The 16,583-nt window shown below is 38.9% G+C and overlaps 1 protein-coding gene across 1 annotated transcript in view; it reads right to left on the bottom strand.

The window, feature by feature from the left end:
• CUNH4orf45 (chromosome unknown C4orf45 homolog) overlaps positions 1–15,481 on the bottom strand; it is an 82,650-nt gene extending 67,169 nt beyond the window's left edge. The window contains exon 1 of the mRNA XM_035023250.1: positions 15,418–15,481. Within this exon, the coding sequence (XP_034879141.1) occupies positions 15,418–15,481 (64 nt within the window). The remainder of the gene's footprint in view (positions 1–15,417) is intronic.
• Between the last annotated feature and the right edge of the window lie 1,102 nt (positions 15,482–16,583).

Genomic DNA, 16,583 nt, shown 5'->3' with positions numbered 1-16,583 from the left:
GACTGGGGAGGTTGGCCTGGCCAGAGTAGCAACTAAGGGTCAGAGTTTTAGCATTGAAAATTTAGTGTCCCAGGAAACCCTTCATCTGGAGGTTAACTGGGACAATTGGTCATCCTAGGACAGAATGCTGGTGTAACTGGAAAAAAAAGGTCTCAATTTGGACAATAGGAGAAACTAAAGCCAGGGGAAAGGTAAAGGAAATGTACAAGGAGTTGGTACCAGCCATCTGGCCTGTTGGATTTGCTGGTTGGAGATAGGCAGACAGTAAATCAGCTCTGTACTGGAGCTGAATTTCAAAGCTCTAATCAAGATTCCCTAAATATCCTTTGGTAGCTGTTTAAAAAAATGTAAACAGAGACCAGCTAGGGTTTGTGATTATCTATACACAGCTTTTTTGCTCCTCATTCTTCTTTGTTTCTGTAATTGGAGAAGGGAATAAAATAAGGAGAGACTTGAGGGTAGAGGGGGGGAGTAGACACAGAGGTTAAAGGTGTCTCGGTCATTTGGTGAAGACTGGAGACAGTAGAAGATTCAAATGCTTGTGATCCTTTCTGATGAACAGACTATAGGAATAACCATTATGTTCGAAGTTGTCTTTGAAGCTGCCTTAGGTTGGAGTCACTTGCTGAAAAGTTTATCTACTCCAGGGCACCTTCTTCCTCTGCCTGCTAGTTCCCCTGCTTGTGCTCTCTCCCTCCGCGCCCCCCTGACAAATAAATAAATAAATAAAGTCTTTCATGTATGTATGTATGTATGTATGTATTAATAAATAAGGGAGAGGGAGAAGCAGGCTCCCCGCTGAGCAGGAAGCCTGATGTGGGACTCGATCCTGAGACCTGGGGTCATGACCTGAGCTGAAGGCAGACGCCTAACCAACTGAGCCACCCATGCGTCCCTACATAAATAAAATCTTTAAAAAGAAGTTTATCTACTCTGTTGTGACTAGCTGAGATGTAAAAAGGTGGGTGACAGGAAATTGAAGTATACCTGACCTTAGATGCTCTGTCTTTGGGCCAGGGAGGGTGGGATGTCATTTCCTTTCTATTTATCTGTGGGGTGACACTATCCCACTTTCTGTGAATTCTCTACTTTAATAGATGGTTCTGATTTTTTGTATAATACATCATTTTCCTTTGGGCACCATCCCAGCTCCAAATGTATGTTTTCAACTTCAAAACATTTGAAGCTGAGGCACTCCGTCATTATTTTAGGTGATTCACGGTGGTGAAGTAAACGTTTACTGTACAGTTTTTGTCTGTTTGTTACCTCATCCCACAAAAACGGCTGGACAAACTCCCAAATTTGGAGATAATGTTAGAGACAATCTAATCTGAAATAAAGGCTGATGTTGCAAATAAATATCACAGTTTTCCAAAGTCATCCTTCAAGGCCATTAAGATTGTGACTGCTGATTGGAGAAAGCCACATCAAGATGCTGTGTACCCAGATAACCGTGATCCTCAAACCCAAACTCACCAAGGCAGAGGCTTCCGATTTCCCACACTGATTGTGAATGAGCAGCTTCTCCATGCTGCTCTTTGTGCCTCAGAGTGTTCTGGGTGAGTAGCAGCAGGAAATGATTTATTAAACAATGCTTAATGAGGTTCTTGACCAATACATAGACTAAAGTAAGTAACTTCCTCCTTTATAGTCCTTACACAGAACAATCTATACGTACAGACAGCATTTCTGTAGGACCACTCCTTCCGCAGAAGCAGAGGGAGAATGCTCACAGTGCTGGGGATTTACTGCAAGCTCATTTCCATCTTTATCTTCTGGGTCATTATATGCCGAGGTCAACGATGAGCGATCATTTATTTTTGGGGCCCATTTCAAGAAAGTCTAAGACACTCGGTTTGAGGGGAAAAAAAAACCATCCCTGAGACCTGGAACTGACAGGATTTTTGTTGTGTTGTGTTGTTGTTGCTTTTGTTGTTGTTTTGTTTTGTTTAATCCCTGCAGCTGAGAGGAGGCAACATTCAGCGGGGCATTTGCTCATGTCCAAGCGTACATGTGTGAGCCCGTGTGTACATACTTGCGCGTGCACAGCCTGGGAGGGGCAGTGGCGGAGGAGGGAATGTGGGTTAGCGGAGTGAGATTTCCCACATCAGTTCCTAGGACCGCAGAAGCATATGTTTGGTTTTTCGTTTTGTTTTGTTTTGTTTTAAATCTTTCATTTAGCCCACATGACTAGCCCGTCCACTTTGTTCTGTTTCCACTTTGTGAAAAGAGGGTGGTGATAGCTGTTTAGCTTGTAGATGGAAGTTTGAAAGAGTTTGGAAATCCCTAAAATAAAGAGATGTGGGAGGTATTATTTCCTTGCTACGAACAAAGAATTTATGTAACCCAATGGCTATCAACATTTATTCGCTAATCTTCCCTTAGCTTCAGATAACTTTGTTTGCATGAGTTTTGAATACGCAGATTCTTGATTATCCTGTCATCAGTGCCATAATTCATTGGCTGGAAAACATATTTTGTTTTTATATAATCATTTACAGAATGATATAAGGCACACTGATTTAAATTATACAAATGTTCCCATCTCTTTATTATTTTAATTGTGGGCTTTTATTTTTATTTTTTTTTTAAAGATTTTATTTATTTATTTGAGAGAGAGAGAATGAGAGACCGAGAGCATGAGAGGGAGGAGGGTCAGAGGGAGAAGCAGACTCCCTGCCGAGCAGGGAGCCCGATGCGGGACTCGATCCCGGGACTCCAGGATCATGACCTGAGCCGAAGGCAGTCGCCCAACCAACTGAGCCACCCAGGCGCCCAATTGTGGGCTTTTAAACTACTTTTAAAAATCAGTGGTTGTGAGCCAAGACTTCTGATCGTCTTCTGATGAAAGGCAAGTTCGAGCTTACAGAGTAGTAGGACTGGAGCATACGTGAGCTTCCAGGAGCAGATCACAGAACAGTTCGAGTGCCCGGGAGTCCCTGCCTCGCGTGGACCACCTGCATCATGAAGCCTTGGTGCGTTTGTGTCACGTGCAGGGCCCCAGAAAAACTCCGAATTTGGGGTATTCTGCATTCTTAGCAGTTTCCATAAGTGGTCCTTAACCCTATGACGTTGTGAGCATCAGTGCCCTGCATTTGGGATTGTGGTTAGCTCGGAGTCCCCTTCAGGGAGATCTTAGTATTGCTGGCAGCAGAATGGAACTGAGAACCCAGAACTGGAGTTGACTCACACTTCATGGCACCCTGCGTCCTTTCTTCCCTTAGTAGCCACCTCCCTCCCCTAATTATGCGTTTGTGAGTTTTGATTATTGTTTCGTGCACTTGGGAAGAGAATACTGCTCGTATTCTGGCCACTCGGGGTTTCTAGCTGTGCCCTCAGCTCCCCCAACCTCCATTCCTAAGGCACTTCACTTAACTGTCAAGAATGAGGCTTAGAAATAAACTGGGTCTCCCCTTTCCTCTACCAGAAGATTTCCTGAGGCTGTTCCAGGTCCCGTCAGAGAAATTCCGTCCTGCTCAGACCCTGCTTTGCAATGAAGTACCAGGCCTCCCTGTGATGTCTGTCTAGTTCAACACCCAATACAGAACACAAGCAATCAGTCTGCTCATTTCTTCCCCCCGAATGATCCCTTGCAATCCCTTTTGATGAACAGACTACAGGAAAACCCATTTTAGCAGAAGTTGTCTTTGAAGCTGCCTTAGGTTGGAGTCACATGCTCAATATCTTAACATGCTCGACTGTGTCTAGTTGAAATGTGAGAAAGTCAAGTGCCAGGAAATTGAGTATCCATCCCTGACCGTGGACCCTCTCCTGCAATTCTGTAATTCTGCATACACTATCCTGCAATTGTGTAGTTTTCTAGAAGTGATTTCCTTTATTTTAGAAAGTGCTGCCCCTCAACGATCTGACCAAATGATTTAAGGTCTCTTTCAGTACTGTTATTCTTAAAGGCGTGGATAATCTTCTATCTGCCTCAGACGTCCCCCTGGAGTGTATTTTTCTAAAAGATGATGTCTGTGGTCCAAGGTGCCTTTTAATTGGCGCTTTAAAAGGTTCTACCTTTTCTGAGATAATTGCTGGCAACTAGGGTTAGCAAGACAGTGAGGCACTTTATCCTTTATCGCTTGCTGTGAATGAAATGGACTAGGATCATACACAGCAGGTGCCAGGGGAAAGTGCTTCCTCGCTGGTTGTCAGCATGCGCTACCCCTCCCCCTGCAGGGGAGGGAGGAAGGAAAGAGAAATGGACTCCAGCTGAATAGGCAAAGGTAGATGCCTTAGAAAAGACGTCCCGCACAGAGCACCCCAAGGAGATCTTTCTACTCTCCCTGACTATAGAATGATATATAGTTTTCACCAACTAGGATTACATGAATTAATGGGGTTTACGTGTCGTATTCCAAAATCTGCCGTTTCACCATAACACTTTTTAATGGAACTTGTTTTCTTTAGTATGATTTAGATCAGATTTATAGGAAAATCCAAAAGGCCAATAGTTAGCAGATTAAAAAATACATTTTGTGGGCGCTCTAATTATTAGCCTCACAAATAACTTCATCTTCTGGGCCCAGGAGCCGGCAGTTTTGTTCTATTGCTAGTGATCTGTATCAGTCAACAGCAGGAACATGTATATGGAGCTTACCACATGCTGGGCACTGTTGTTTTAAGTCCTCGATGTGCCTTAACTCACTTTAAACTCTCAGCAGCCCTGTGAAGTAGATATTATTATTGCCCTTTTACAGATGGTGTAACTGAGGCACAGATTGGTAAATACGTTGTTCAGGGTACAACAGTTAGCAACTGGTGGAGCCGGAAACATTTAGATCCCTGTTACTCAAAGTGTGGTCCCTGGACCAGCTGCATGGGCCTCACCTGGAGCTGGATAGAAATGCCCAACTCAGAACTTTGGAGTCAGAATCTGCACTTTAACAAAACTCTCCGGGTGATTCATATGTACATTAAAGATTAAAAGCCACTGGCTTAGATAATCTTGAATTATTTCTCTTTGTACCCATTACAAACCTGCTTCTAGCTTCTGACTTGGGGCGATAAAGTGTACTTGGCTGGCTTCTTGTGGGGAAAAAAAAGGGGGGGCGGATTTGAGAATAATTTTTGTGTCATCTCCCCAGTACCTCCCTCCTCTAGCTAATCACCTTCTCAAGAAAAAAAAAAAGTAGCTTCTTTTTATTTTTTAATAGCTTCTTAAGAAAAAAAGTCAAAAAGTTATTAAATTCATATTATATGCAGGCCACTTTCATTTTGTGAACTCATCATAGCAAGCCTTATGAAAGAGGTACTATTATCCCCAAATTACAGATGAGAAAATGGAAGTCAGAAAGGTTGAGGGGCGCCTGGGTGGCTCAGTCGGTTAAGCGCAGACTCTTAGTTTTGCCTCAGGTCGTGGTCTCAGGGTCCTGGGATGGAGCCCCATGTCGTCCAGGCTCAGCGCAGTCTGAGCGCAGTCTGCTTGTCCCTCTCCCTCACCCTCTCTTCCTGCCCCCCTCGCATGCTCTCTCTCACCCCTCTCTCTCAAATAAATAAAGGAAATCTTAAAAGGAAAAAAAAAAAAAAAGAAAGAAAGGTTAAGTTTGAGAAAAGCCAAGACTGACACTTAAGTTTCCTACAGTCCTTGCTTGTTGAAGCCGGAGCTTCGTGTTTCTCTATTTCCTAGGAGGTAGCACAGTGCCCAGCTTAGAGTAAACATTCAGCTAAGTTTTGACAGAAAAACCCATTTTTTCAAATCCTGTTCCAACAACACAAAACTTTTTTTTTTTTTTAAGATTTTTATTTATTTATTTGACAGAGAGGGACACAGCGAGAGAGGGAACACAAGCAGGGAGAGTGGGAGAGGGAGAAGCAGGCTTCCCGCCGAGCAGGGAGCCCGATGCGGGACTCGATCCCAGGACCCTGAGATCATGACCTGAGCCGAAGGCAGACGCTTAACGACTGAGCCACCCAGGTTTCCCCAACACAGAACTCTTTTTTGCTCCATCCTGAGTATTTGTCCCTGACTTAAAGAAGTGATATTAATGTAACCTACACAAAGGATCAACTTTGGAAAATTAAATGAAGGCCCAGAAAGAGAAATAAATGCTTCTCCTTCTGATCTTAGCTCATTTAATAAAAGTGTTTATTGTTCTAAAATAAATAAATAAATAAATAAAGCCGGAGTATGGGACAAAGCTTGTCCTGCTTTTCAAAGTGATAGCAGCAACTAATGGTTGTTGTTTTTTTTTTTCCTTGCAAATCACATTGGTGATGATGTAGATGAACAACGAGTTTAGGTAAGATTGATTTGAAACTGCTGTCTCTTGTAGATAAATTTTGATTCAGGCACAGCGCATGCTATGTCTATGGAATAAAACGCAGATTAGCCAACCAAATGTGTCAGTGCCATTAAAATGTATAAGCTTTTGTTCGTGAATTAGTTTTCAAAAATGTAAAATATTTGCCTCGTGAATGATAGTGATGAGACACCAGCTGAATTTGCAGCAGGACAGTTTTATTCTTTCTTCAAACAGGGAATAATAGCTGGCAGTTCAGTGTGAGTCATTTTCTATTTTTAAAGTAATTGAATTTGAGACATAACTATTAGTATGACAGTTTCACAGGGCAAAAAATGAGATGAATAAACGGGTCTGAAACCCAAGCTAATGGAGCAGTGTTTTTCAAAATTACATACACATTTATGCACTTCTCCTACCACTTATAGTTTCATTCATCATATTGGGTTTTGGCCATTTCCTCCAGAGTATTTCCAATTCTAATATATTTCTAGCAGAAATCCCTTGCTGTGATCACTCCTTTATATGGTAGGATTCTATAGTATTCCTTGTTTACATTAGCAGATTTTCTAGTAGGTATATGATGGCTGACCAAATACATTAATTTTTTATTCAGTCAGTAATCTGGATATAGTGCACATAAATACACCATATAAATAGTGGGCAAGTGGACGCTTCTATCCTTCTAATCAAGGCTGTGTGATCTACGTAAGCCACTTAGCTCTCTGAACCTCATTATTTCCATCTGAAAATGGTAAGTTAAATGAGATCATCTTTTATGCTGCCTTTTTAATTTAACATCCCATATTAATTATTCCATCTCTTTCTTTAATTTGGTCCAAGTGGAAATTATGAAAAAGTCTGAATGAAAGAATGTATTTCTTTTCTTTTTTAAAAAATTTTAATTCCAGTATAGTTAACACACAGTGTTATATTAGGTTCAGGTGTACAATATAGTGACTCAACAATTCTATACATTACTCAGTGCTCATCATGATAAGTGTGCTCTTTATCCCCTTCACCTATTTCATCCATCCCCCCACCCACCTCCCCTCTGGTAACCACCACTTTGTTCTCTATAGTTAAGAGTCTGTTTTTTGGTTTGTCTCTTTTTTGTTTTGTTTGTTTTTTAAATTACACATATGAGTGAAATCATATGGTATTTGTCTTTCTCAGATTTTTTTGCTTAGCATTATATACTCTCTAGATCCATCCATGATGCTGCAAATGGCAAGATTTCATTATTTCTTATGGCTGAGTAATATTACCCACTATATATATATATATAATCTTTTTTTTTTAAGATTTATTTATTTGACAGAGAGAGAGAGAGAGCACAAGCAGGGGGGAATGGCAGACAGAGGGAGAGGGAGAAGCAGGCTCCCCACTGAGCAAGGAGCCTGATGTGGGGCTTGATTCTCACCCTAAGATCATGACCTGAGCCGAAGACAGACACTTAACCAACTGAGCCACCCAGGCGCCCCTATACCACATCTTCTTTATCCATTCATTTATTGATGGACACCACATGGGCCGCTTCCATAATTTGGCTATAGTAAATAATGCTGCAATAAATAGGGGTGCATATATCATTTTGAATTAGTATTTTTGTATTCTTTGGGTAAGTTGTAGTGTGATTACAGGATCATAGGGTAGTTCCATTTATAATTTTTTGAAGAATTCCCATACTGTTTTCCACAGTGGCTGCACCAGTTTGCATTTCACACCAACAGCACATGAGGGTTCCTTTTTCTCCTGATTTATCATTGTAGTTTTGATCTGCATTTCCCCCATGATTAGTGATGTTGAGCATCTTTTCGTGAGTCTGTTGGCCATCCATCAGTATGTCTTCTTTGGAGAAATGTCTGTTCATGTCTTCTGCCCACTTTTAATTGGAATCTTATTTTATTTGTTTTGCTGTTGAGATGTATATATTCTTTATATATTTGGGATACTCACCCTTTTTTTGGATATGTCATTTGCAAATATCTTCTCCTATTCAGTAGGTTGTCTTTTAGTTTTGTTGTTTCCTTTGCTGTGCAGAAGTTTTTTATTTTGATGTAGTTCCATAGTTTATTTTTACTTTTGTTTCTCTTGCCTCAGGAAGCATAACTAGACAAATATTGCTATGACTGATGTCAGAGAAATTACTGCCTGTTCTCTCTTCTAGGATTTTTATGGTTTTGGATTTTTTTTTTTTTAAAGATTTTATTTATTTATTTGAGACAGCGAGAATGAGAGAGAGAGAGCATGAGATGGGGGAGGGTCAGAGGGAGAAGCAGACTCCCCGCCGAGCAGGGAGCCGGACGCGGGACTCGATCCTGGGACTCCAGGATCATGACCTGAGCCGAAGGCAGTTGCTTAACCAACTGAGCCACCCAGGCGCCCCGGTTTTGGATCTTTAATACATTTTGTGTGCAGTGTAAAAAAGTGGTCCAGTTTCATTATTTTGTATGTAGCTGTCCAGTTTTCCCAACACCGTTTTTTGAAGAGTCTGTCCTTTTCCTATTGTACATTCTTGCCTCTTTTGTCAAAGATGATTTGACCATATAATCACAGGTTGATTTCTGGGCTCTCTATTCTGTTCCATTGATCTATGTGTCTATTTTTGTGTCAGTACCATACTGTTTTGATTACTATAGATTTGTAGTTTATGGGGAAATCTAGGATTGTGATACCTCTAGTTTTGTTCTTCATTTTCAAGATTGCCTTGGCTATTCAGGGTCTTTCGTGGTTCCATACACATTTTAGGATTATTTGTTCTAGTTCTGTGAAAAATGCTGGTGGTATTTTGAAAGAGATTGCATTAAATCTGTAGCTTGCTTTGTGTATGAACATTTTTTTTATTATGTTATGTTAATCACCATACATTACACATTAGTTTTTGATGTAGTGTTCCACGATTCATTGTTTGTGTATAACACCCAGCGCTCCATTCAGTACGTGCCCTCTTTAATACCCATCCCCCAAACCCCCTCCCCTCTAGAACCCTCAGTTTGTTTCTCAGAGTCCATAGTCTCTCATGGTTCGTCTCCCCCTCCAATTTTCCCCTCTTCATTTTCCCCTTCCTGCTATCTTCTTCTTCTTTTTTTAAATATAATGTATTATTTGTTTCAGAGGTACAGGTCGTTTTAACAATATTTGTTCTTCCAATCCACAAGCATGGATTATATTTCCATTTGTTTGCGTCATCTTCAATTTGAAAGAATGTATTTTAAAATAAATGTTATTTTTAAACTTTAAAACATCATAGGACCAAGAACTGGGTAAGCTGGTTGTTTTGTTTTGTTTTGTTTGTAAATAGATGTTTTAAAAATACATAACCATGCTCTAAAATATTTTTAAAATCTCTTCATAATTTTGTTTATGATATTTGTTTTCATAGCAAGATCTCTGTAATGCAAAAATAACATCTATAAAGTCTCATCACTATGTAATGGAACTTAACAAATTGCTAGTAAATCCTTTGTGGTAGAATAAGCCAGCAAATAAAATGTTTTAAAAGTATAGATGATTAATTTGCCCTATCAGATTAAACCCACAGTTATCAAAAACGTATGGATTATAGAAAGCAGAGCAGTATTTGACTTTGGGAGGATTGAGTGGGAAAGAGCATTAAGGAGCTTTTTAGGATGTTGAAAATGTGCACTATCTTGGTCTAAAAAGTAAATACATAGACACAGTGTTCAGTTTATAACATGTTACCAAGCTGAATACCAGATTAATGTACTTTATAGAGTATATGTTGTTAAAAAACAAAATTCAACTGAGTACATTTTAAAGATCTTACTGGCTTTACCTAATGATTCATGAACTGGGCAGCATCCAGTCTAGCAGATAGAAAGATGCTCCAAGGAGCTGTACAAAATGAAAGACTTTTATGGGCAGAAGGAAGAAAGAACAAGGAACTTATACTAGGCAAAAATTGGTTATTGCAGGTTTACTTTCCTTTAGGGGACTGCAGGGGTCTATTAGGCAGATTATTTAACTACTGCTAATCAGGTGGCTCCTGATGGACTGGTTTAAGATCCATTTCTGAGACAGTCTATGCTGTTTGGACCAAGTCTCAGTTTGGTGAGGTGAGGCTTTGCATGAGTGACTCCCTTTGGGGCCTCATTTGTTTTTAACAGTTACATATCAACCTTTTTTTTTTTTTTTTTTTTTTAAGTTTTAAAAGTTAGAGGAGCACCTCGGTGGCTCGGTTGGTTAAACATCTGCCTTTGGCTCAGATCATGATCCCAGGGTCCTGGGATCAAGCCCTGCATCAGGCTCCCTGCTCAGCAAGGAGTCTGCTTCTCCCTCTGCTGCTCCCCCTGCTTGTGCTCTCTCTCTCTCTGTGAAATAAATAAAACCTTTAAAAAAATAAAGTTTTAAAAATTGGACTCACTCACAGTTTTTTCTAAAAGAATCTCTATCCCTTTATTAATTGTGAACTAAAAACATCCTAAAATCCACCTATAACGTCGGAGGTAATTTATGCTTTAATTGCAATATTCAAAAAGAAAAGAAATGAACAGGAAAAACAAAACAAAATGTGTGGTTTAGTTTTGTGGAGTATAATGTGATAATAATTTTCCTCATTTTCTACTTCTTTTACATTATTTTTCAAGGCCTTTGGAATTAGATTTGTGTTTCCTTTCAATACCACACTATGCTATGATGGATAATTAGATTAAACAAATAGGATATAATGTTCTAACCAGAGCAACAGATTATAAGCTTCTAGAAGAAAAAAACCATCTTATTCATGTTCATGTTCATTTCTGTATCCTCCAGAGCTCCTGGCCAGGTTTTTATTTTTATTTATTTATTTTTTTTAAGTTTATTTATTTTTTTAGTAATCTCTGCCCCTAACATGGGGTCCAAACTCACAACCCTGAGATCAAGGGTCCCATGCTCTTTCTTTCTTTCTTTCTTTCTTTTTTTTTTAAAGATTTATTTATTTGAGAGAGAGAGAGCGAGCGAGCAGGGGGAGGGACAGAGGGAAATCTTAAGCAGACTCTGGGCTGAGCACGACACCCGACATGGGGTTCAATCTCTTGACCCTGAGATCATGACATGAGCTGAGGCCAAGAGTCAGATGCTTAACCGACTGAGGCACACAGGCGTGCCTCCCATGCTCTTTCTGACTGAATCAGCCAGTCACCCGTCCTGGCCAAGTTTTTAGTATTCAGTAGAGATTCAATTTATATTTGTTAAATTGAATTTCAAAGCATTATAAAAAAATTTAGTCTCAAAAATATATTTTAAAAGAAAAATATTAAAATTTGATAGAAAAATAAAAATTGATGAATGATCAAATTAGATAAGTAGTCAAAGTACACGAAGTAATGCATCGTGAGTCATCTTGTAGAATAATGAATAATGGAGTCTTTGGGGTGCCTGGATAGCTCAGTCAGTTAAGCATTCAACTCTTGGTTTTGGCTCAGATCATGATCTCATCGGTCATGAGATTGAGCCCTGCATCGGGCTCCGCACTCATCTGGGATTCTGCTTGAGGTTCTCTCCCTCTACACTTCCCCCCAGTCATGTGCACATGCTCTCTCTCTCTAAAATAAATAAATAAATCTTTTAAAAAGTAGAATAATGGAGTCTTTATTTTTAACCTGCTAATTCCATTCTTTGTAAATGTACCATAAGAAAATAACAGAGAAAAATGATTTATGCAAATGTATTCATGTAGTTTTATTAAAGGGTGAAAATTTGGAAATTAAATATAAAATACAGGAGAATGTGAAGTTAATTATTCTATATCAATATGCTAAAATCTATCAAAGGTGACAACTTGGAATTATGTAAATACATGAAACTAAGAATACACTGACATAAATTAGAAGAAATTTTATCAATGAAGAATCACAGTTGCAAGTGACAGAAAACCTAACCCCAAAGTGGCTTAAGGAAAACAGGAAATTTATTGGCTGATGGAAATGAAAAGTTTAAGAAATACAAAATCACCTTAAAATGGATCATTGCCCTAACTGAAAACACATAATTGTAAAACTTTTAAGAAAGATATAGGAGAAAAATCTACATGATCTTGGGTTTGGTGATGAATTTTTAAATACAACATCAAAAGCATAATCCAAAATTGATCAGTTGTGCTTTATTAAAACTAAAAAGTTCCTCTGTATGAAAGATGATGCTAAGAAAATGAAAAGACAAGTCACAAATTGGGGGAAAAAATCTACAAACACTTATCTGATACAAGACTTATATCTAAAATACATACAGAACTTAAAAACTCAACAATAAGAAAACAAAAAAAACCTCCAATTATAAAATAGGCAAACGTTATGAATAGACATCTCAACAAAGAAGATACACAGATGGCAAATCAGTATATGAACTTAGTCATTAAGGAGTTCAACATCATTAGCCATCAGGGAAATTCAAATCAAAGCCACATTGAGATACCACCTTACACCAGTTAGAATGCCAAAAATTGACAAGACTAGAAACAACAAATGTTGGAGAGGTTGTGGAGAAAGGGGAACTCTCTTACACTGTTGGTGGGAATGCAAGTTAGTACAGCCACTTTGGAAAACAGTGTGGAGGTTCCTCAAAAAGTTAAAAATAGAGCTACCCTATGACCCAGCAATTGCACTACTGGATATTTACCGCAAAGATACAGATGTAGTGAAAAGAAGGGCCACGTGCACCCCAATGTTCATAGCAACAATGTCCGCAGTAGCCAAACTGTGGAAAGAGCCGAGATGCCCTTCAACAGATGAATGGATAAAGAAGATGTGGTCCATATATGCAATGGAATATTACTCAGCCATCAGAAAGGATGAATACCCAACTTTTGCATCAACATGGATGGAACTGGAGGAGATAATGCTAAGTGGAGTAAGTCAAACAGAGAAAGACAATTATCATATGGTTTCATTTATTTGTGGAACATAAGGAATAGCATGGAAGACATTATGAAGAGGAAGGGAAAAATGAACAGGGGTGGAATCAGAGGGGGAGACAAACCATGAGAGACCATGGACTCTGAGAAACAAACTGAAGGTTTTAGAGGGGAGGGAGTGGGGGTGGTTAGCCCGGTGATGGGTATTAAGGACGGCATGTATTGCATGGAGCACTGGGTGTTATATGCAAACAATGAATCATGGAACACTACGTCAAAAACTAATGATGGACTGTAGGGTGATTAACATAACATAATTTTTAAAAATTATTTTAAAAAAGAGTTGTGAGTTTAAACAGCAGTGAGATGTAACTACATACCTATTAGAATGACTAAAAGTGAAAAACAAAAAACAAAACAAAATAACCCCCCCCACACACAAACAGACAAAAACAAAGGCTGACAAGGATGCCAAAGCAACAGGCATGCTCAGCCCTTGCTGCTGGGAATGCAAAATGGTACAGATGCTTTGGAAGACAGTTTGGCAGTTTCTTACAAAGCTAAACGTAGTCTCGTCATATGATCCAGCAGTCATATTCCTAGGTATTTACCAAATTAATTTGAAAACATATCCACACAAGGGCCAACATCCAAATGTTTATAGAGGCTTTTTTTCAGAGTTGCAAAAACCTCAGGCAATCAAGATGTCCTTCAATAGGTGAATAGATAAATGGTGGGACATACATAGCATGGAATATTTATTTCTAAAAGGAAATGAGCTATGAAGCGATGAAAAGACCTGAAGGAAACTTAATGCATATTGGCAAGTGAAAGAAGCCAATCTGAGAAGGCTAGATCCTGTATGATTCTGGCTCTATGACATTCAGGAAAAGGCAAAGCTACAGATAGTGAAAAGATCAGTGGTTGCTAGGAGCTCAGGGAGAGAAAAGCAAGAAATGAATAGGTGAAGTTCAAGGGATTTTTAGAGTGGTGAAACTAGTCTGTATGCTACTCTGATGGTGGATACATGGCCTTATGAATTTGTCAATAGACTTGGCGCCTGGGTGGCTCAGTCGGTTAAGCGTCTGCCTTCAGCTCAGGTCATGATCTCAGGATCCTGGGATTGAGCCCTCTCTCTCTCTTTCAAATAAATAAATAAAAATTTTACAAATTTGACTTTACAGCACAAAGAGCAAACTTCGTTGTATACAAATTTTTAAAAAATCATTTAGGAAGTTGGGGGATTCTGGGAAGGAATTCGTACTATGACAAGAGTCTAACTGAAGGGGGTGGGAGGGAGAGATGCTGACCTGGGTAACTTTGGAAATGAGTAGAGTCTGTACGTCTAAGGGCAAAAGGAACTGCAAGGAGGCACCATCCCCTAGTTGATAAAGTTTATTCCCATGGAGTACAGGTTAATAATTCTGATACTTGTATACCTGTATACTGGAATTGAACAAGTAAGTGGATGGCAAATAGTTGGAGCCAGGTTTCTCATGATTGAAGCGGAAATTTATAGATAGGCAAGAAGATAAGCTTATAAGATACGCTCATGATTTACAATTATAAAGAAAATAAGATGAAATTTAGTTTATTTCTTTATAGACTTACCACAATTAGTCATTTCTATTTAATTACATGTTATTATAATTCCACACACACACATACCACTCAAATAATTTTTAAAGCAAGTTGAACAAAACGCAAGCCAACAATTGTACTAGGATTAATGTATATCTTGCTCAAATTTTTATTAACCAAATAGATCAAGTTTATAAAAATATAAGAAGACTAAATTAGTAATAAGTAAAATTTGATCAAAAGTATACTTTTATTATTTATTTTTTTATTTTTTATTTTATTTTTTGGGGGGAGAGACAGAGAGAGAGAGTAGAGGCAGAGGGAGAGGGAGAAGCAGACTCCCTGCTGAGTAAGGCTTGATCCCAGGACCCTGATCATGACCTGAGCTGAAGGCAGACGCTTAACTGACTAAGCCACCTGGGTGCCCCCAAAAGTATATTTTAGTTAACATCAAAGTAGTTCCCCTTACACAAAACATAAACTTTATGACATAAAAATGTTCATTTGTGAAAGTTAGTTTAGATAGAGTGAAAACTGGGATGTCGCAGATCTGTTTATGGCAGCATGGTATTGATGCCCAGACTGTGTGCATAAGAGTAGCAGTAACAGAAAATAAACATATGTGATGATTTCGTCCTTCCATCCATCACGTGAGTATCATATGTGAACATCACAGAGGTGAGGGATAAAGAAAGTGTAGATTTCCTCGTGAAAGCATACAAGAAAACTCTTTACCTGTAACAATCATCCGTTTTCCTACTGTGGCAGATATTGGCTCTCGAAATGATACAGATGCCATGGCGAAGGTCTTTACTGTGCACCTGGACTTTCTTCCTCAGCTTCCTCAGACCAATTTGCCCTAGAAAGAGTCAAAGACTCTGCAGTCTCTTTCTCCCTGTCTGTGTCCTAAAGTAGGTGGTTGCTAAGGACTCTTTACGACAGGGAGATCCGGTATTCCTTCTAACAAAGTTCTGTATTCTAGTCTCTAAGAACAGATGGATACAACTGTAATGTTCCCAGGATCTGCATCTAATAATATATTTTTAAAATCTGTCAGTAGCAAGTCAAAACAGACCTGTTCAAGTACTAGATCTAGAACAGACTTATGTCACAGACGACCTGGCAGGCTCAATCTCAAGACTTCTTACAACATTTCCCAAAGAAAGTTCTGCAGAGGGGTGTTACTGTAAACAAACAAACAAAAACAACAAGCAAAACCCACAAATCATTATTAAATGCATTTGAGACACACTGGCTAGATAAAATACAATACAAAATTATACTAATGAATGAATGATTGTATCTGTATCCATATCTATTTATCTTCCCAGCCCCAATTCCAATACTTACAATATGTGCCCTGGTCACATCAATTTATTTATGATTCTCATAACGTGTGATGCTCGTTTATTCTTCTCAGCCTTTACACATGCAATTCGTTCTTCCTATAATGTTCCTATGCAAATATTTCTTGTCATCTGAAGGCCAGAGCCCACATCTCCTATTCCAGGAGGATGCCTGCTGACATAGCAATTTTCTCCTTCATGATCCTTAAACTTCTGTAGCATATTGTTTATACCTATCTTTTAAACTCTCACCATTCGTTTTAATTGTCTATTTAACTGTCTGCCACCCCACTAGAATCTAACTCCCAAGAGTTCATGGGAAAAGCATCTTATTCATCTTTCCGATTTCCAGAGACTTCCATGCAATAGATATTTAGTAAATGTTGTGAGGTAGATAAATGAATGCACAGCTAATTTCAGCCTGCCCAGAAATATAATATCGACCACCTGATAATCCATGGAATAGAAATTGTAATGGTAATTTCAAATTCAACACCAAATATATGAAAAGGTAATACCTTTTGTTTGTTGAAAGAAAATAAAATAAAAACAGTA

This window comes from Mirounga leonina, unplaced genomic scaffold, assembly GCF_011800145.1.
Source record: "Mirounga leonina isolate KUSES-001 unplaced genomic scaffold, KU_Mleo_1.0 Mir_176, whole genome shotgun sequence".
Lineage (NCBI taxonomy): Eukaryota > Metazoa > Chordata > Mammalia > Carnivora > Phocidae > Mirounga > Mirounga leonina.
The sequence above is the reverse complement of the archived record's forward strand: the minus strand, read 5'-3'. Positions and strand labels throughout refer to the sequence as shown.